This window comes from Theobroma cacao, chromosome 5, assembly GCF_000208745.1.
Source record: "Theobroma cacao cultivar B97-61/B2 chromosome 5, Criollo_cocoa_genome_V2, whole genome shotgun sequence".
Lineage (NCBI taxonomy): Eukaryota > Viridiplantae > Streptophyta > Magnoliopsida > Malvales > Malvaceae > Theobroma > Theobroma cacao.
The window spans coordinates 2,339,708-2,357,035 of NC_030854.1; the positions used below are offsets into that span (position 1 = coordinate 2,339,708).

At 35.6% G+C, this 17,328-nt stretch overlaps 4 protein-coding genes across 4 annotated transcripts; 3 read left to right on the forward strand and 1 right to left on the reverse strand.

The window, feature by feature from the left end:
• Nucleotides 1,374-2,458, reverse strand: LOC18597862 (dirigent protein 17). The gene has a single exon (XM_007027107.2). It carries the CDS (start codon nucleotides 2,196-2,198, stop codon nucleotides 1,698-1,700), a length of 501 nt encoding a protein of 166 aa, XP_007027169.2. The 5' UTR covers nucleotides 2,199-2,458; the 3' UTR covers nucleotides 1,374-1,697.
• LOC18597863 (pentatricopeptide repeat-containing protein At2g37310) lies at nucleotides 2,554-4,882 on the forward strand. Its single transcript, XM_007027108.2, has one exon. It carries the CDS (start codon nucleotides 2,633-2,635, stop codon nucleotides 4,634-4,636), a length of 2,004 nt encoding a protein of 667 aa, XP_007027170.2. The 5' UTR covers nucleotides 2,554-2,632; the 3' UTR covers nucleotides 4,637-4,882.
• LOC18597865 (E3 ubiquitin-protein ligase SGR9, amyloplastic) lies at nucleotides 7,592-8,960 on the forward strand. The gene has a single exon (XM_007027110.2). The coding sequence runs from the start codon at nucleotides 7,742-7,744 to the stop codon at nucleotides 8,576-8,578; it is 837 nt and encodes a 278-aa protein (XP_007027172.2). The 5' UTR covers nucleotides 7,592-7,741; the 3' UTR covers nucleotides 8,579-8,960.
• LOC18597866 (suppressor protein SRP40) lies at nucleotides 14,697-16,536 on the forward strand. Its single transcript, XM_007027111.2, has 4 exons — nucleotides 14,697-15,213; nucleotides 15,295-15,415; nucleotides 15,533-15,957; nucleotides 16,071-16,536. Exons 1-4 carry the CDS (start codon nucleotides 15,179-15,181, stop codon nucleotides 16,318-16,320), a joined length of 831 nt encoding a protein of 276 aa, XP_007027173.2. The 5' UTR covers nucleotides 14,697-15,178; the 3' UTR covers nucleotides 16,321-16,536.

A 17,328-nucleotide genomic window follows, 5' to 3' on the forward strand; every position in this document is an offset into this window, starting at 1 on the left:
CTATGATAATGAAAATGGAAATCCAATAAGAGTTACATATCATCTAAGCATCCTATCATAATCCAAGTAAATCTAACACAAAAAAGAAGAAGACCCTTGGTTAAAGAGAAAAAGAAAAAAGCTAGCTTTATTCCACTATTTGAAAATACTAATTGTTAGCCCAGCACTCCTTCCTATACCATAGATATACAAATTTCTATTCATGTTCCTTCATTCTTCTTATAAGATAAAGCCTCCAAGCATATACAGGAAAGAGAAAACTAATGAGAAAGATAAGCAGAAGAATCTTAAATAAACAAGTAAACAATTTCATGTTCTTTTCCGAGTTTGTTTATTTGTGGGCAATATGTCCATTTGGACCGTTTCACAGGCTTAACTCTCATTGGAGACTACAATAATTATCTAGTTAAGCGGCTGAAAGTTTTACCTCAATCTGTTTTCTCATGAAACAAAAACAAATCAGGATTTTTTGTTTTAATGCAAGGTTGAGACCCCTTGGAAGATAGCGAGAGAGAGGAGGGGAAAGTGGGAAGAAGAGAAGGTGTAGCCTGTTTATATGTAGTACGACACGAGGAAGGAGACGCAGATATGAACAAATGTGTGTCGTTTTAAGGTGGGAGTCTCGAGTTGAAAAGACATATATACAAAGGACAGTGAAAGGTGAAGGGAAAAGGGCTGAGTTAGGGGCCCATTTGGAAGTCTGTTTAGTGGGTGTGGGTTAGATAGTGGAAAGGTTTGTTTCCATTCGCAATAGTTTTTTATTTGAGAGAAGGGGTATGAATTCCTTTCAACTTCCCACATCTACATTAGTTTTTTCGTGCTATATCTCAAGCTCCACTTCATATTTCTCCTTCATTTTATGCTATCTGCCTTCACTGAACTGGGCAATTGGATGCATAGAGAAATTCACATGAAAGTTTAATGAGACGGTTGCTACGAGGTGAACTCTGTATCAAGCTCCATGGAAAAGTTACAAATACCACTAGTTACCAGTCCCGGCAATATAGCAGCTCTGGAAATTGGTTTTTATGGCACTTTGAAGTGTTGAAAGGCTGCAGGCAAACTATTTTTATTTAATTATAGTTGTCAATGAATCCCAAAATAAGTTCACTCTCACCTCGACAACCGAAGTAACAAGTAACAAAGTCATTGAGAATGAGAAAAATGTCCTCATCCTTGACCTCCTGTCTTCTCTCTTGTTCTATATGTCTGATATATTGGACACTCGGTATCCGCAAGGTTTCGGTGTGGAAAATAGAGGATTGTTTTAATTGCCTTGAAGTCATCAAGCCGATCGAATTTTCTCTCAAAGGTACAATGCAGGAAAGAAATGGAAAATGGACTTGCAAACTGTTCAAGGAAGACATCAAAGCTAAAATTCTAAACTGCACGAGTCTATTTCTGCAGTAAAACAATGAGTACAAACTCTCAAACTAGACTCCCATGGAAAAAGTTAAGATAGCAAGGCTAAACAGATACTGCACACATGGGAATAAATTGGTAATTGTTTTCTTTTTCTACTACTTTTCCACTCACAGAAAAAATTTCCATACAACGATGATATTGATGACTAAAACAAAAACATTCTCAGTATCAAATTGACCTACCAGCTACAAGATCCACCAAATAAACCTTCTTCAATTTCAATTCCAATTTCTTATCCACTTCTTGTGCACTCCAAGTATTTCAGGTCTAAATCAAGCTTCTTTAAGTGCTTCACTCATCTTTCCCTTCTTTCCCACATGCTTGGCCTTCTGAATTGCAGACCCTGCAGCCACCAAGTTTCCAGGTTTATGAATGGCAGCTTTCTGGTTCTTCTTTAACAGCTTCACAGCCACTGCTTTCAGCGGAATTGTAATGTCCACAGGCAGAAGCACCTCTTCCAACTCATGCCAGTCAAGATCCTCAGAATCACCATCTTCATACTCCACCCTATACCACCCAGTTTCCTTGTCAAACTGGATGACAGAACCACGATAATATCTTTCCCCAAACAGTTTTCGAACTTCCCTTCCTTCCAACCATTCACCACACCCTTCATCTTTCTGAGACTCTCCATCTTCCTTCTCCACGTTAGACAGGACAAGAGTGTTGCAATTTGGGTTTATCTCAGGCACTCCATTGATAACAACAGCTGGCTCTCCCGGTAACTCGTATACCCCAGACTCCGATTCTGCCTCCTCAGATTTCTTTTCCATAGCACGAAAATTTGAGAAAAGAATGTGCAAACTTGAGTACCTGGCTCTGAAATTTTCACCAGAAATGACTCGATCTTGAGAGCGTTTGCAAATGCTTCTGCAACTTTCCTTGGCTTTCTTTTCCTTTTCCTTTTTCGTTTTTTAAAAGAGAAAATCTTTCCTTGTCTCCTCGAAGAACCAATAAAACCCTAACTGCTTCAGAGAGTTTCAAAACAGAGAGCAATGGAATGGAAGTGAGAGAGAGAGAGAGAGACTGAGTGGGTTATGATCCGGTACTCCCAGCTCCATGGTAATTAAGACAGACTCATCACTTGTCCCTAAAACGGTGACGTTTAATGAAATGGGCAGCATTTGATATCCCTACCGAACCTCGACAGAAAGATAGTTCTTTTTGAAGGCATGAACCAGAGAAAGAAGCAGAGACAAAGAAATGAATGAGGATCGCAAACCCATTGTTGAACAAACTTCAACCGCCGCCAACTACCTTTACCTCCAAAACCCAGGAATCTCTCCGAACTCTACACCCATCCAATACCAATCTCAACTATGGTGCGTATGGTCACCTCATCCAACATTTCACCGACCACAGCCACCCTCGCCAAGCCAAGCAACTCCACGCGCGTATCGTTTTCTCTTCAGTCACCCCCGACAACTTCCTCGCTTCGAAACTCATATCTTTTTACTCTAAAATCAACCATCTTCCCCAAGCTCACCACTTGTTCGACAAAATTGCCAACAAGAATACTTTCTCTTTTAACGCCTTGCTTATCGCTTATTCCCAACATAACATGTTTGCTGACACCTTAAGGTTGTTCTCGAGTGTTGATAACGTTATTAGGCCCGATAATTATACCGTTACGTGCTTATTAAAGGCGTTGTCGGGTTCATTCTGTGATAAAAGGTTGGCTAAGGAGGTTCATTGCTTTGTTTTGCGAGGTGGGTTCAATGAGGATATTTTTGTTTCCAACGGGTTGATAACGTACTATTCGAAATGCGAGGAATTTGGCTTGGCGAGGATAGTCTTTGATAAAATGGGTGAAAGAGATATTGTGTCGTGGAATTCAATGATTTCTGGGTACTCTCATGGAGGGTTTTATGAGGAATGTAAGGCATTGTATAGAGAAATGGTGGATAGTTTAGAATGTAGGCCTAATGGGGTGACTGTACTTAGTGTTTTGCAAGCGTGTGGACAGTCGAATGATCTAATTTTAGGAATGGAAGTTCATCAGTTTATAGTTGAGAATCGGATCGAGATGGATGTTTCAGTTTGTAATGCTTTGATTGGATTATATGCGAAATGCGGGAGCTTGGATTATGCTAGAGAGTTATTTGAGGGTATGAGTGATAAAGATGAAGTTACTTATGGTGCGCTTATTTATGGTTATATGTTTCACGGGTTCAGTGACAAAGCTATGGAGCTTTTCTGTGAATTGAAACTCCCAGGATTGAGTACATGGAATTCTGTAATTTCAGGTTTGTTTCAGAACAAACAGTATGATAGGATTTTGGATTTAGTTCGGGAAATGCAATCGTGTGGTTTTAGACCCAATACTGTGACACTTTCAAGCATTCTTCCTACCTTTTCATATTTTTCAAATCTGAAAGGAGGGAAAGAGATACATGCTTATGCTGTTAGAAACAACTATGATCGTAGCATCTATGTTGCGACTGCCCTTATTGATACTTATGCAAAGTTAGGATTTCTTTGTGGGGCACAACGTGTTTTTGATCAATCAAAATGTAGGAGTTTGATCATTTGGACAGCAATAATTGCGACATATTCTGCTCATGGAGATGTTAATGCAGCTCTAGGTTATTTTCACGAGATGCTTAATAATGGAATTCAGCCAGATCCCGTTACATTCACTGCAGTGCTGTCTGCTTGTGCTCATTCTGGAATGGTAGATGAAGCGCAGAAGATCTTTGATGCCATGCTTGAAGAATATGGCATTTCACCATCAGTCGAGCATTATGCTTGTATGGTAGGGGTTCTAAGCCGAGCAGGGAGGCTCTCTGAAGCAAAAGAATTTATTTCTAAAATGCCGATTGAACCTAGTGCTAAGGTTTGGGGTGCTTTGCTAAATGGGGCTTCGGTTTGTGCTGATGCTGAACTTGGGAAGTTTATTTGTGATCGTTTGTTTGAGATGGAGCCTGAGAACACTGGAAATTATATCATTATGGCAAATTTATTTTCAAAAGCTGGCAGATGGAAAGAAGCTGATATGATCAGGGAAAAGATGAGGAATGCTGGGTTAAAGAAAATCCCAGGCGCTAGTTGGATTGAAACTAGTGGGGGATTACAAAGCTTTATTGCAAAGGATAGATCAAGTGAAAGAACTGAAGAGATATATGTTTTGTTAGAAGGGTTGCTTGGTTTGATGAAGGAAGAAGGGTATACTTTGCATGATGAGTATGATGAGGAGAATGTTTATGTTTGAAAATTAAATTTTCTCATTAGCATAACCATTGGCAATGAAGATTACACACTCAAGGACTATAATTCACCCTTGAGGCTTTTATGGCGCACAAAATCCACCCTTTAGAGATGCCCTGCTAACAGGGAAGGGCAACCTAAGATTATAATTGTCAGGAAGGGCTCTGTTCTGTTCTATCATATGAAGTAATTAGCTCAACAATGTAACAATTTTGTTTCTAATTTTGTCAACATTAACCATTTAAAGCCATACGAAGTGAATGATTTATTTTGTTATGGGTGGCGTTGGCACGAGCTGATCTTAAAATTCAAGATGATCTATTCACCCTGATTAGTAACTCGAGATTAATCCTCCATGACAATAATCTTGAATCACTGAGAGTGATCAGATCACCACGGTGATGAACAGGTTATATTGAGCTGATTGTATCTGTTGATCAGGAATTGTTTAGATTATTCATTGTTTATCTCAATTATAAATACCAGGGTTATATGCTTGATCATCAATTGATCATAGATCTTTTATTCCATAAGATTGCTAAGCTTGTATGGCCAAAAAAAAAAAGGGGGGGGCGGGGCGGGGAGTGCATCAGTGAAGAGATCAACTCACCATGTCTGTAGATAAAGATATTGAGGACTTTGGATCCCTTAAGCATTTTCCTTTTTAACTCTAGGAGTGATTGACACTTCTTGGCTAAAGTGAAGAGGCACTTTCCAAACAAAAATTCTGTGACATGTAAGCTTTCTATTTGATCTCTCCTGTGGCAAATTTAACTTTTGGACTTGGTCTCATCATTACTTTATAAAACAATTGTAGCCTTTAATCATCACCTTGCAGACATGGAAGTGCCCAGGACCATCCTTATTTCTTCCCTTGGCATTTTTTATGTTTGCTTTTCTCTTATGCTAAGTGGAAAACCTTTGCTACCTTGCAAATTTTTCTGACATATTTTATTGTCTTCTTCCCTTTGGTCGGTCCTGGGTCCCTCGCTGTCACCTTTGGGAATCATGGAAATGTATCTTCCCACGTATATAAGGAATTTTTCTTTTCACTTGTGAATGAAATTTTCTGTCTTCATTTTTTGTCTTTACGTTACATATCTAATTTTACATTTTTAATCAAAAACTCTAAATCTTAAATGGTAAATGAGATAGAGAATTTTTATTCGATGGAGAACTCTGCACACATTCTGTCATATGGATGGGAGAAAAAGACCTAACAAATATGCTTCGATCCACAAAATTCCTTTCCCCCAACGCATTAAAGAACGGGGGAATGGACTCATTTACCATGCAAGGAGAGAAAGAAGCGGAGTTTGTGAGTGTGAAAGCGAGACAACTGACCGTGATGAGCGCACAAGCTAGCCCTGCCAGCCCCCCTCTTCATGGATGCTTTCGTTTCTAGTTTCTACCAGGTTTACCATAGTCATAATTTAGCTTTGCAACAGACAACAACATGGAGCTTTAAGGATGGGCCAATCTTTTCTTTTCTTTTTTATATCTTCTTCTTCTGCTTGTTTTGTTGCTCATCAAGAGCTGGAGGAATAGTTGGAAGAGATAATGAAAAGAAATGGGGTGTCAAAGGTGTTCGAACTGGACACAAACTTGAAGACAAAAAACCTACATTCCCAGCCATTCCATTATATTTTACTCCACCACGTCTCCTCTTTGATTCCACACACATGATTACCCACATCTCTACTTGCTATTAATGCTCAATCAAACCATATGTGTAGGTACAATTATTGACTCTCTTTTCATTATTTTTTTCCCTTTTTTCACTGCCAAGTACTCTTTTATTCAATCCCTCATGTTCCAACTTCCAAGTACTTGATGTTAAATACCAATGAACTTATTTTCAAGATAAAGAGAAAGTATAATTGTATAAATGCTGAAATTGACTGATAGAGAAAAGGTGTGAATGCTAAGAAGAGAGCATTGATTATCAGTTTATACTACCCAAATGGACTGATTGAGATTGCATAGAGTTACAACAACATATAGTCAAGATATTTGTGATAATTATTCACAAAAATTAATGGTGAATTTGTGATAATTATCCGCCTTTATAGTAGTAGTGTTATATGACACCACTTAATTGTTAAAAATTTATACTAAATATATTACTTATCTAGAGTTTTTATATAATTAATGATGCTAATGAATTCATTAACTTTTTTGTAATTTTGTAGTAAGGAAGGGGATCAAAGACTCCAAATCTAAGTAGGTTTATCAAAAAGTAATTTATATAATAATATTTAAATACTAAAAGATAAAAAAAATCTTTTATAAGATTTTATTAAAAAAGTCAAAACCTAAACTACTCTCCCTCTTCTTGATTGCGTTTTTCAATCTCTCAAAACAACTCATAATTTTCAACTTAAATTAAGTTTTTAAATACTTTATGTTTAAATATTTTTTTGATTAATTTGATAGTTTCATACACAAATAGAATCTAACTAATAGAAAATAGTATTGTATGTCAAAAAATATATTGAAATTATGAGTCTTTCTTTTTATCATTTATTGCATAGATATATTATTTGATTATTTAATTTTTATATTTATTTTTATGTAGTTTGTGGATGCTTATACTTAGTTTTAGTCAATGAATAGAAATTTTTTGTGAGTTTTTTTTATTTATTTTATAGATATACTATTTTATTTTTTTATTTTTGTATTTAACTTTATCAATTTGTGAATGCTTATACTTAGTTTTGATCCACTAATAGAAATTTAGATCATATTTTATTTAATTCTAATAATATTTTAGTTTACATTAATGAAAAATGAGTAGTAATTTTTAATAAATTTTTGAATAAATAAATTATGAAAAGATATTTTAAAATACAAAAAAAATTATCTCACTAAATCTTAAGCAACAACAACAGTCTTCTAAACAAAATCATGTTAAATTTGATTAAGGACTCTTTCAATAAATCCTAAATTGAGAAAAAAATTTAATTATAATATTAACCGCAAAAATTTCTAAATCCTCCCCCGGTTGTATAAAGGTGAATGGAGACATATCAGTCAGGATAAAAGGACGCAGCTCTCAAACCTCCCACGGACTTTGCAGTGAAAGCTCGCCAAAGCAGCACACGATCCCATGATGATGGAAGAAGAGACAACTATGATGGCGGCACTCTCTACCCTCGGCCCTTCTCAACTCTCAGATCTCAGCTACTCCATCCTCTCCCTCTCTTTCCACCAACGCCGACGCCTTTGTTTCCTCCTTTCCTCCCCTTGTCTCTTCTCTCTCACCCTCCACCACCTTCACTCTCTCTCCCTTCCCAACAAAACCCTTCTCATTGCCCGCCACCTCCTCTTTTCCCTCCACCATATCACACGGCACTTCCAGCCTCCGCCACTACGTCCGATACAGTTTTCCGCCGCCATGAAACACCGTGACCTTGACGCCGTGCTCCTCCTCCTCTTTCTTTGTGAAACACACCAACATAACCCAAAAGCGCTCCAGAGACCCCACGCTGAATGGCGCAAAGTCTTAAGTAACATCTGCTCTGATACTATGTTAAGGATCACTGGTATTACCAGTGTCTTTGATGGAGCTGCTTTGATTCCGTACATCGAAATGGTGACAAGGTGTAGAAGGTTCGTTGGAATATTGGGTTGTGGCGGGAAGGAGGGAAGAGAGGTGGCGGCATCACCGGTAGCAGTGGTGGCTTTGCCAACGGTGGAGGTGAGACGGGGTGGAGTTGAGTGTGTGATATGCAAGGAGGAAATGAGAGAAGGAAGAGACGTTTGTAAGTTGCCATGCCAGCACTTGTTTCACTGGATGTGCATATTGCCTTGGCTGAAGAAGAAGAACACGTGCCCCTGCTGCAGGTTCCAGCTTCCCTGTGATGACATATTTGATGAGATCCATCGGCTGTGGGGAGTCCTGGTCAAGGCGAGTGGCAAAAGTCTTGATGGAGAATGGACATGATTGATCAATCATGATTATCATTAGAACACGTGGGAGAATCAGTATGGCGCCGGACGTTGATGCAAAAGGATGTAGCACATGCCTAAGATATTGGGTTGGGAGGTTTTTCCAGTAAATGGTTGAGATGAATTGGGTGGAGATGATCACTTGCTCTTATGATAAAGACACATGTGGATGTGGTTAGGTTCATAGAGGCTCTTTCAGATTTTAATTTTGTTATTATCTTTCATTATCATAATTTATTATTAATTGGCTTTTTTTTTGGTATGTATAGCAGCAAAATAAACATTGGGTTTTGCTGAAATTTAGAAGAAAGTAAACCATTTGTTTGCTTTTATATTATACATGGCATTTTAACTTTATATAGTCTTGTAGATTTTAATGCTGTAGTCATCTTTTATAATCAAATTTATTGTTAGTCAATTGCATCCTTTTTGTTGTATTCCAATGTATCTCTTCAAGAAATTCCAAATGAATGAAATGCATTTTATGAGCATAGGTATCAAATTCGGACCAATTCACAAGTTGAATTGATCGATCGAAAGGTCAAGCCCTCACATTCATATTGATCCATCAAATTATTAATCTGAGTCAATTAAATTTGCTTTGAAATGATTTTAAGTCATGTTTAACTTTTACATACTAATTATTGATTCTTTCATTATTTCAATTATAAAATATTTTTTAAAAAAATTAAAAATATTTATAAGCTTAGCTTTAAAAAAAATTTTTTTTTAAATGATCTTGAATATTTCTAGTTCTTATATTATAATAGCATATATATAATTATGTAAAATATTTATTAATCTATAAGTTTTTTATTTATATAATGAGCCCTTCTCTTATCCAATTAATGGATTTCCTAGGGCAAGCAAAGGTCGAAATCACTTCATTTAATATCCATTGGCCCACAACAAAAAGGCCCGATCCAAATTACGTCAGCTGGCAATTACCTTTGGGTTTTGTTGGAGAGGGAAATTTGGTTGGATTTGGGTTGTTAGGGTTTGGTTGGATGAATTGGATAACGTTTGGGGTTTTGGAAGGCAAAATTGGGATTTAGAGGTTGAAATGGCGGCTGAGATGGAGGATGGCCACCCAGCGGGGCAGCAGGGGACGGTGGCCGTGGTGGCGACAGCACATCTCGGAGATACTTGTGCAATCATCATTTAAATAATTTCTTAAAAAAAATTACTGCAACAACTATGACATCGTTAATTGAAATTAAAATGATAATTAAATAAAACTCAAAGGCTACACATAACACTATAATAACATATACCCTCAAAATTCAAAACTATAACATAATTAAGTCGAGCTTAATTTAAATTTAAGTGGTGGTAGAATCCAAATATAGGGAGGTAGGTACTTAAACAAATGTTTGAATTGATGAAGTTTTCTCATGCTTCCATCTTTCATATTGAAAAAACCAATATCTGGAGGACCAAATGGCTCATTTGCTTAAATATATAGAATTAGGTTAGGTTTAAGAAAAATCCAAATCTGAGACAACCAAGGTAGGGCTATTAGCATCAAACACTACATCTATGCTCTTTATCTCCTTTACTTTTAACAATTCACCATTTTGATCAGCCAAAACTAACTGGTAAACCTTAAAACTCTTTGTAAATTGATTTAAATAATCATTGTCATCAACATCCCATTCCCTATAAATAGAGTATAAATCTCCCTTAGCTTATTCAAAAAGATATGCTTGACCTAAATAATTTCTTAATTTTTCATATTATGCCAACATAACTATCTTCAACTTTGGTGACGTCAAAGTGTCATCGAGATTATCAATATTAACATCAAAAGAGACTATCATGTTACAATATCCAATAGCATAAACTAAATTTTTATAAAATATAACATCATTGAAAAGTGTCATACTCTTATTTAAATATATCCAACTTCTTTACTTGGGTTCGTAGAAGGCTAACGTGGAAAAAATGCTATAGATAATAACGACCACATAACTATTTGTATGCAATAAAAGATCAATTGACAAGAAAACCTTATGAATGTTATGTTCATGACATGGTGACTTTCTCTTAATAACTTTCAATCTCAAAGAGATCAAATGTGATTCCATCTTTAAAAGGATTGAAAAGGATTACGAATAAATTTGTGTCCATAACGGGTAACCAATTATAACAAGAAGCAAAATATCTCTTGGTATGAGACTCAGGAAATTTAATGTTATAAATTTTTGCTTTAGCTTCTGGGTTGTATAATTTTTTATATGCTTTGCTCTTTTTAGATGAAATCAACAACATGGGAACTAGATTAAGTGATGATTGTCTTGTTAAGTCAAGAAAAATATTGAAGATAGAATGCCCAATACTTACAGACTACACCAAATCGAACCAAATTGCTCAGAACATTTAATTTGTTAAGAACCAAAAAAGAAAACAAGGTGTTGGGAGATTTTTCCAATCCACTTCAGCATTCTCCATATTTTCCTAGACCAATGGCAGAAAAATAAGAAATTCTTTTATTAATGAAATAACTTGAAAAGATAAAAAAAATATGAAAAACCACTAAAATTAAAAGAAAAGATATAATAAATAATATTACCTAACTTTATACCTTTAAATATGCAAAAATTAGACTTTTATATTCTTGATATGGTGCGTTCAATTTAAATAAGGAATTGACTTCAAGTGTTACAATTCAATTAGAAAAAAAATAGAGCCCAATTCAAAACACACTTTAACATTTAGTTGCATTCTTATTAGAATAAAACTCTGAAGTTTTATGGCTTCCCTCCCAAGCCACTGTTTCCTCGCAAGGGAAAGAAAGTTCTGTTCTGTGGCCGAGAAAGCCCTTTCTGAGAGCATATACTGGTATCTCTTGATGCTCAGATGCAAATGCTGCATATGAAACAGAATAAGCATTTGGCCATCAAACTGGAACTTATTGGACTAAACTGCATCAACCAGTATCGATGCTTGGAAAAACTGGGAAGTAAAGGTGAGTTCATTCTTTGCTGAGCACATAGGTTGTTGCTTGGTTTAAGCATGAACTGATTGAACTTCCAATCACTGATCACTCACACTATGCCTCTCCCTTAAATCATGATACTGCAGCTTTTTTCCTAATCTGATATTGCTTTCATTTTAAGTGCCCAAAACTCAGAAATCACAAGGGACAATGCATGGGGAAAGTCTTCTCCTGCTAACTTAGCTAGATGATCAGTGTACTGTATCACTGAGCAGTTCAGACAATGGCATCAACAACAACAACAAACCTATCAAATTGGAAACCTGTCCAAATGGACCAAACCTGGGTCAATGAGCCTACTTCGTTTGGACCTGCTTGACCAAATTGAGGGTTAAAGTTATGAGTTAAGTGCACTTAATCAAATAGCAGCAGCCAATGATTTGATTAACTTCTCTTATTGAAAAAACAGGTTGTAAACCCACGTTCTCCAATAAAAAAAAATTAAAATGAAGTATAAATTACTAACTCAATTCTAAGTTGCAACCCTTAATATAAATATGATTTGTTTCAACACTTTCCGAGGTAAGAAAATATAGAAATCAGTTGGGATGCGGGTGCAGTCTCTGAATCAGTCTGTCATTCTTCTTTTAGTACTTGAACACAATAAAGAATGCCAAGTGAACTAATTTAAATCAAGATTTGGACAGTCATATACTCATAGTCATAGGATACCAAAATTTTTGTAGGATGAAAGTAGTATATGCATCCCCAAATATCACTGGCCGCTACTCAAATCGCTCCAAAAAAGACAAGAAAGAAACTGAAAAAGTGGCCCACTTACAAGACAATGAGTGTGCTCAAAGCTGTAGCATGCTAGCGTTTGGCTATTTATATTCATCACAAGGGGAAGCAAGTTAGGTAGAGATTAATAATACTAGTGAAATATCAAGTAGCTGGTTGCTAAAATTGGGTTTCTTTGAGTGAAGTGCAAGCCAATTAAATTTTTCCCAAACTCTAGAATCATGTAATTATGCCTTGCTTCTTTAGTTTTTTGATGAAAAGCTACAATACTAATCATTTCCAACTTCACTTGTCACCACGGCTTCCTTGTCTTGTGGGTTATAATATTAGCTCAAAGTGAAACAGATTTGATTAGGAAAGGGTTTGATTCATCATCTAGATGTCATAAAACTATAATGTATTATGATTTACTAACACTTGTAGTAATGAAAATTGCATTGATTTTCACTTCAAAATGAAGATTTAATATAGATTGTAGGGGCATTTTTAAAAATAACCTTTAAAGATAAAATATTTTAAAAAATAATCATCTTTATAATTTTAACTATTTTTAATCAAGTTGGACAAAATTACACGTTATGATGTTACACGTTATGATGTTACACGTCATATACAAAAATATGTTACACTCCATGATTAAGTTGTTACACGCCATGATTAGGTTGTTATACACCATGTACAGAAACATGTGACACGCCATGTATAAAAATATGTGATACGTCATGATTAAGTTTTTACACGCTATGTTGAAAAAATATTGTTGTTACACATCATATACAAAAACATATTACACGTTATGGTTAAAAAAAGTTGTTACGCGTCATGTTGAAAAAAATACTGTTATTACACGCCACGTTGAAAAAATATTATTGTTATACGTCATATTCAAAAATATTTTGTTACACTTTAATATCTAAAATGTTGTTATTACGTACGAACCAAAACTTCAAATCCTCTCAACTCTCTTCATTTCTTTTTTTTTTTTGACAATTTGACACCGATTAAAGTGTTTCTAACATATTTTCATAAATCAAAAGATAAATTTTCTTATCTAAAACACCTATTTCAACTAAAAAAATTTTTTTTTTTTAAAACTTAGGTTTATAAATTTCAATTTTTTGTGTTTATTGATGTTTAGGTCCTGAATTGATTCAATTAAAAGCTATTTCAAACATCTGTGATCATTTCTACCATTTTAATTTTACCCAAAATACCTAAAAATTAAAATTTTTAAATAACCACCCACCCAAACACATCAAAATAATTGCTTAGTATCTTGAAAGCGTAAAAAAGAGAAATCTGAAAATGTGAGAGAGAGAAATCTGAAACATAACAGACGAATACCGAAAAGAAAAATCGACAAAATTTAAAAGACTGTGATAGTGAGAGAAAAATCAGAAACATAAATAGAGAGAAATTGTGATGAATGTTTTAATTTATTTAAAATAGTTTTAAGGATATTTTTGTCAAGTATTTTGATAGTTATTTTTAAAATGTCTTTATCAAGAAAGATTATTTTTCATAATTTTCTCTAGGGATAGATTGTACTTTACATTTGTATTGCTCAACGCTCATAGTTGCAGCAAGGGAGGAAAGAGAGTATTCAGGATTATACTCAACCAACAGAAACAAAAATGAAATTGACAGAGAATTTAGAAAAATGGGTTTTCTTTTACTATGAGAGAAGAAACACAGAAGAGAAGGGAGAAAGAAAATTTCAGGGACATCACGTGACAGATTCAGCTGCAAAGGCAGGACACCCCGTGATGTTTTTTGAAATTTTGAAACCATTTTTCCCTGGCTTACTTGCCTCCTTGGCTGTAAGCCGGTAAGGATGCTGTAATTCAATAAATGCTACATACCTTTGTATCAATCTCTCATCGGTTACTGTGGTCGTAATTTAAACTGAAATTTGTCTCTACTAATAGTGCTTCATCAGCTCGTTTTTGTCAATTTGGAAGTATTAGCAAGACCAATTGTATGGAAAATGAACTAAACAAATCAAACACATAAGAAAAATGTGGAAGGATGAATGTAAAAACATCATGATTTGGTTAGTGATGATGTTATGGTGGGAGAAACAAGATGAAGAAATGTAAAAACTCTTACATGGCATTAACTATCAGAGTAGTAGCTGTCAAAAATGGTTACAAATGGTTTTAATGTAGATCAAGGCTTCCAATGGTTAATTGGCCACCAGCTAAGAGTGTGTGAGGAGGCTATGTCAAACTCTACAGTCTGTATTATTCTATAATTCTAAATGGGATGTGGTTAGTTGGTTCATAATTTTTTTGTCTGATACAAAGATAAGCAGTTGAGTGTTTATGATATGTTTGCTCTAGTTATCCCAAATCCTTATTTTGTAACCCAATAGGAAAGTATTCTACTTAAAAAGAGAGAGATATGTAAATTGCAAAATGATAAAAGTAGTGACATAAAGTTGTGGCAGAGAAAAACTACAGTGCAGAAAAACAAGAGCCAAAGATTCTACCCTTGGCGGAATGGATATAAGCCATTTGAGGAGATTAGAAAGAGTCCAAGCCTTGACCTTGGATTTCCAACACTGGTAGCTGCGTGAGAGTCTTTGTTTTCCCATCAGCAAAGATTCTTCTTCCTAAGGGGTAAAAGAAATTTAAATTCAAAAAAAAAAGAAAAGAAAAGGAACCCACTGCTTAGAGGCTACAGCTTACTTCTGTTGGCATTTCTGTGCAAGCTGCATGGTGAGTGAGCTCTGATCTGATGTATTCATAAAGTGGTAATTGAAGCAAAGGCAAGGTTTTAGTGTTTTGGGTGCACTGACATTCAAGAATCAAGGTCACTGCAAAATACGTCAGTAACAGGATAAAGTCGAGACAAATGATTGCTTGCAACAAGGAAGACAACAAATGGAGGTGCGTTTTTTTTTTTTTTTCTATTTGTGCTGTTCACTGCTTCATAATTTAATATGGGTTTCTTTTGTTTTCTCCTCTCAGTGAAAGGAAGATGGAAGGAGATGATGGGTTGAGGACTGTGGAGTGCTTGAGAGGAAGGCTTCTTGCAGAGAGACAAGCTTCAAGGACTGCAAAAGAAGATGCTGAACTAATGGGCAATAAGGTCAGGTTCTGTTCTATCAATTTGGGTTTTAAGCATTTTTGTAGGCTTAGTTTCAGTCTGTTAAAGAAAAATATCTGAATTTTTTGTTTGTTCTATTTTATTGTTCTTGAACTGCAGCTGATAGAACTAGAAAACAAACTCAAAGAAGAGACCGAATTAAGGAATAAAGCTGAGAAGAGGCTCAAGTTGTTGAAGAAGAAGCTTGAATCACTGAAAAAATTGCCTAGTTTGGAAGAATCAGAGCAGTCAAGTTCATCCGAGAACTGTGCAGTTTCTAGTGTTTCATCTACAAGTACTTCAGGTGCTAAAGACCCAGAAGAATCTGCTTCCAAGTCTCAAAACGCAGTTCCAGAAATCTCAAAAAATGTGGAGGAAAATGCATCAGATACCACGACATCTATCAAAAGCCTTCAAATTCCTTTCAGTGAAGAAAATGCAACTTCTCCAGGGACTGCTCAATCTGATTCAAAAGATTCTTCACATAAGAAGTCCAGTGGTACATCAAGTTCAAACCCTGAAGATCCAAAGATTGGGGATACAAGGTACCCCCTTTAATTCCTACATCTCCAGCATCTGTCCTACTGCATTTGGTTAAGTATACATTATAATTTACTACAATTAAGTTAATATGATCACTTTATACTATTCATTTCAGTTCTTCAAGCTTGAAAGCTTCAACAATGGAGATCGATATGAAGGGAAGAAATGAGAATTATGAGGATGATGATTATGTTGATAACTCAATGGCATTGGTTCCTCTGAAGCTACCAGAAACCAAGCTGGCCCCTGAGATAAAGATAGTCAGCAAAAGTATAGGTGAAGTTCTTGATACTCTAAGGCATGCCAGGGAAAGAATTCAGAACTCAATGGAAAGAAGACAAATGATTAGAGTTGGGCCATCTTGAATTCATACAAGTAAACAGTAATTATTGTCCCATTTAGATAATAAAACAGAAAGTGACAGATGTTCCTTTCTTGCACTGAAGCAAAATGGCAGGACAGATACTGTGGAAAAGGGCATAATATCACTTGTATTTATGTTGCCTTGATCAGATGGTTTGGTTGGTAATAAAGTTCTTTGATAGCATGTGATGTGGGGATGTGACCCTCCATTTAGTACATTGACTTGGCCCCCAAACTTTGGCCACTTGCCCTTTTTGATACAACCTCTGTTCTAAGGTTAGATTGAGTTTAAACAGTTGGATCAGGGTCTTATTTCAGTTTTGTGATATGTGATTCAAGCTTAGAACCTAAAAGTATCAGCTTTGGGATGGCACTCACTCCATCAATTGTCACTAGTTTTCTTCAAGCAAACACTTTGAATTAGGCCAACAAGATTAATCTGTCAACAGTATTTCCATGTGCTTAGGGCCATACAACAAAGCTCTCTGCAGGCCTTTTGACCGGGGTAAGTGTTGCTGATTTGCATAGTTGAGAGTGTGCTAGGACCTATTTCCATGTGATTTCGCAACCCATTTGATGGCTTTCCTCAAATTCCTAGCTCATCCATGCCCTTAGACCTGGCATGAGGGTGTTAGCTAAACTAGCTGGAAAACCTTACTTGATCGCAACCCTTTCCTTGAAAAGCTGGAACATGCCAGCTAAATTGACACTTAATATAGCCAAAAGATAATTGGTCGAAATTCGACAAACACGCAATGAAACAGATTCCCTTGGTTGAGATATGCAGTTTGGTCGGTGCTTTGATTCACATGCAGCTTGTCACGTGTTTTAAGTAAATCTATGTCATGTTTTTGCCCAAAAAAGGGCGAACAGCTCTAATTAAAGTTTTGCTAAGCAATGTTCTCAAATTAAATGCTTTATTCTAACAAGAATTCTACTAAAAATCGAAGTTTGTTTATTTCTGATTTTATTAAAATATTTGAAGTCTATTTTAACTTAAATTGGATTCT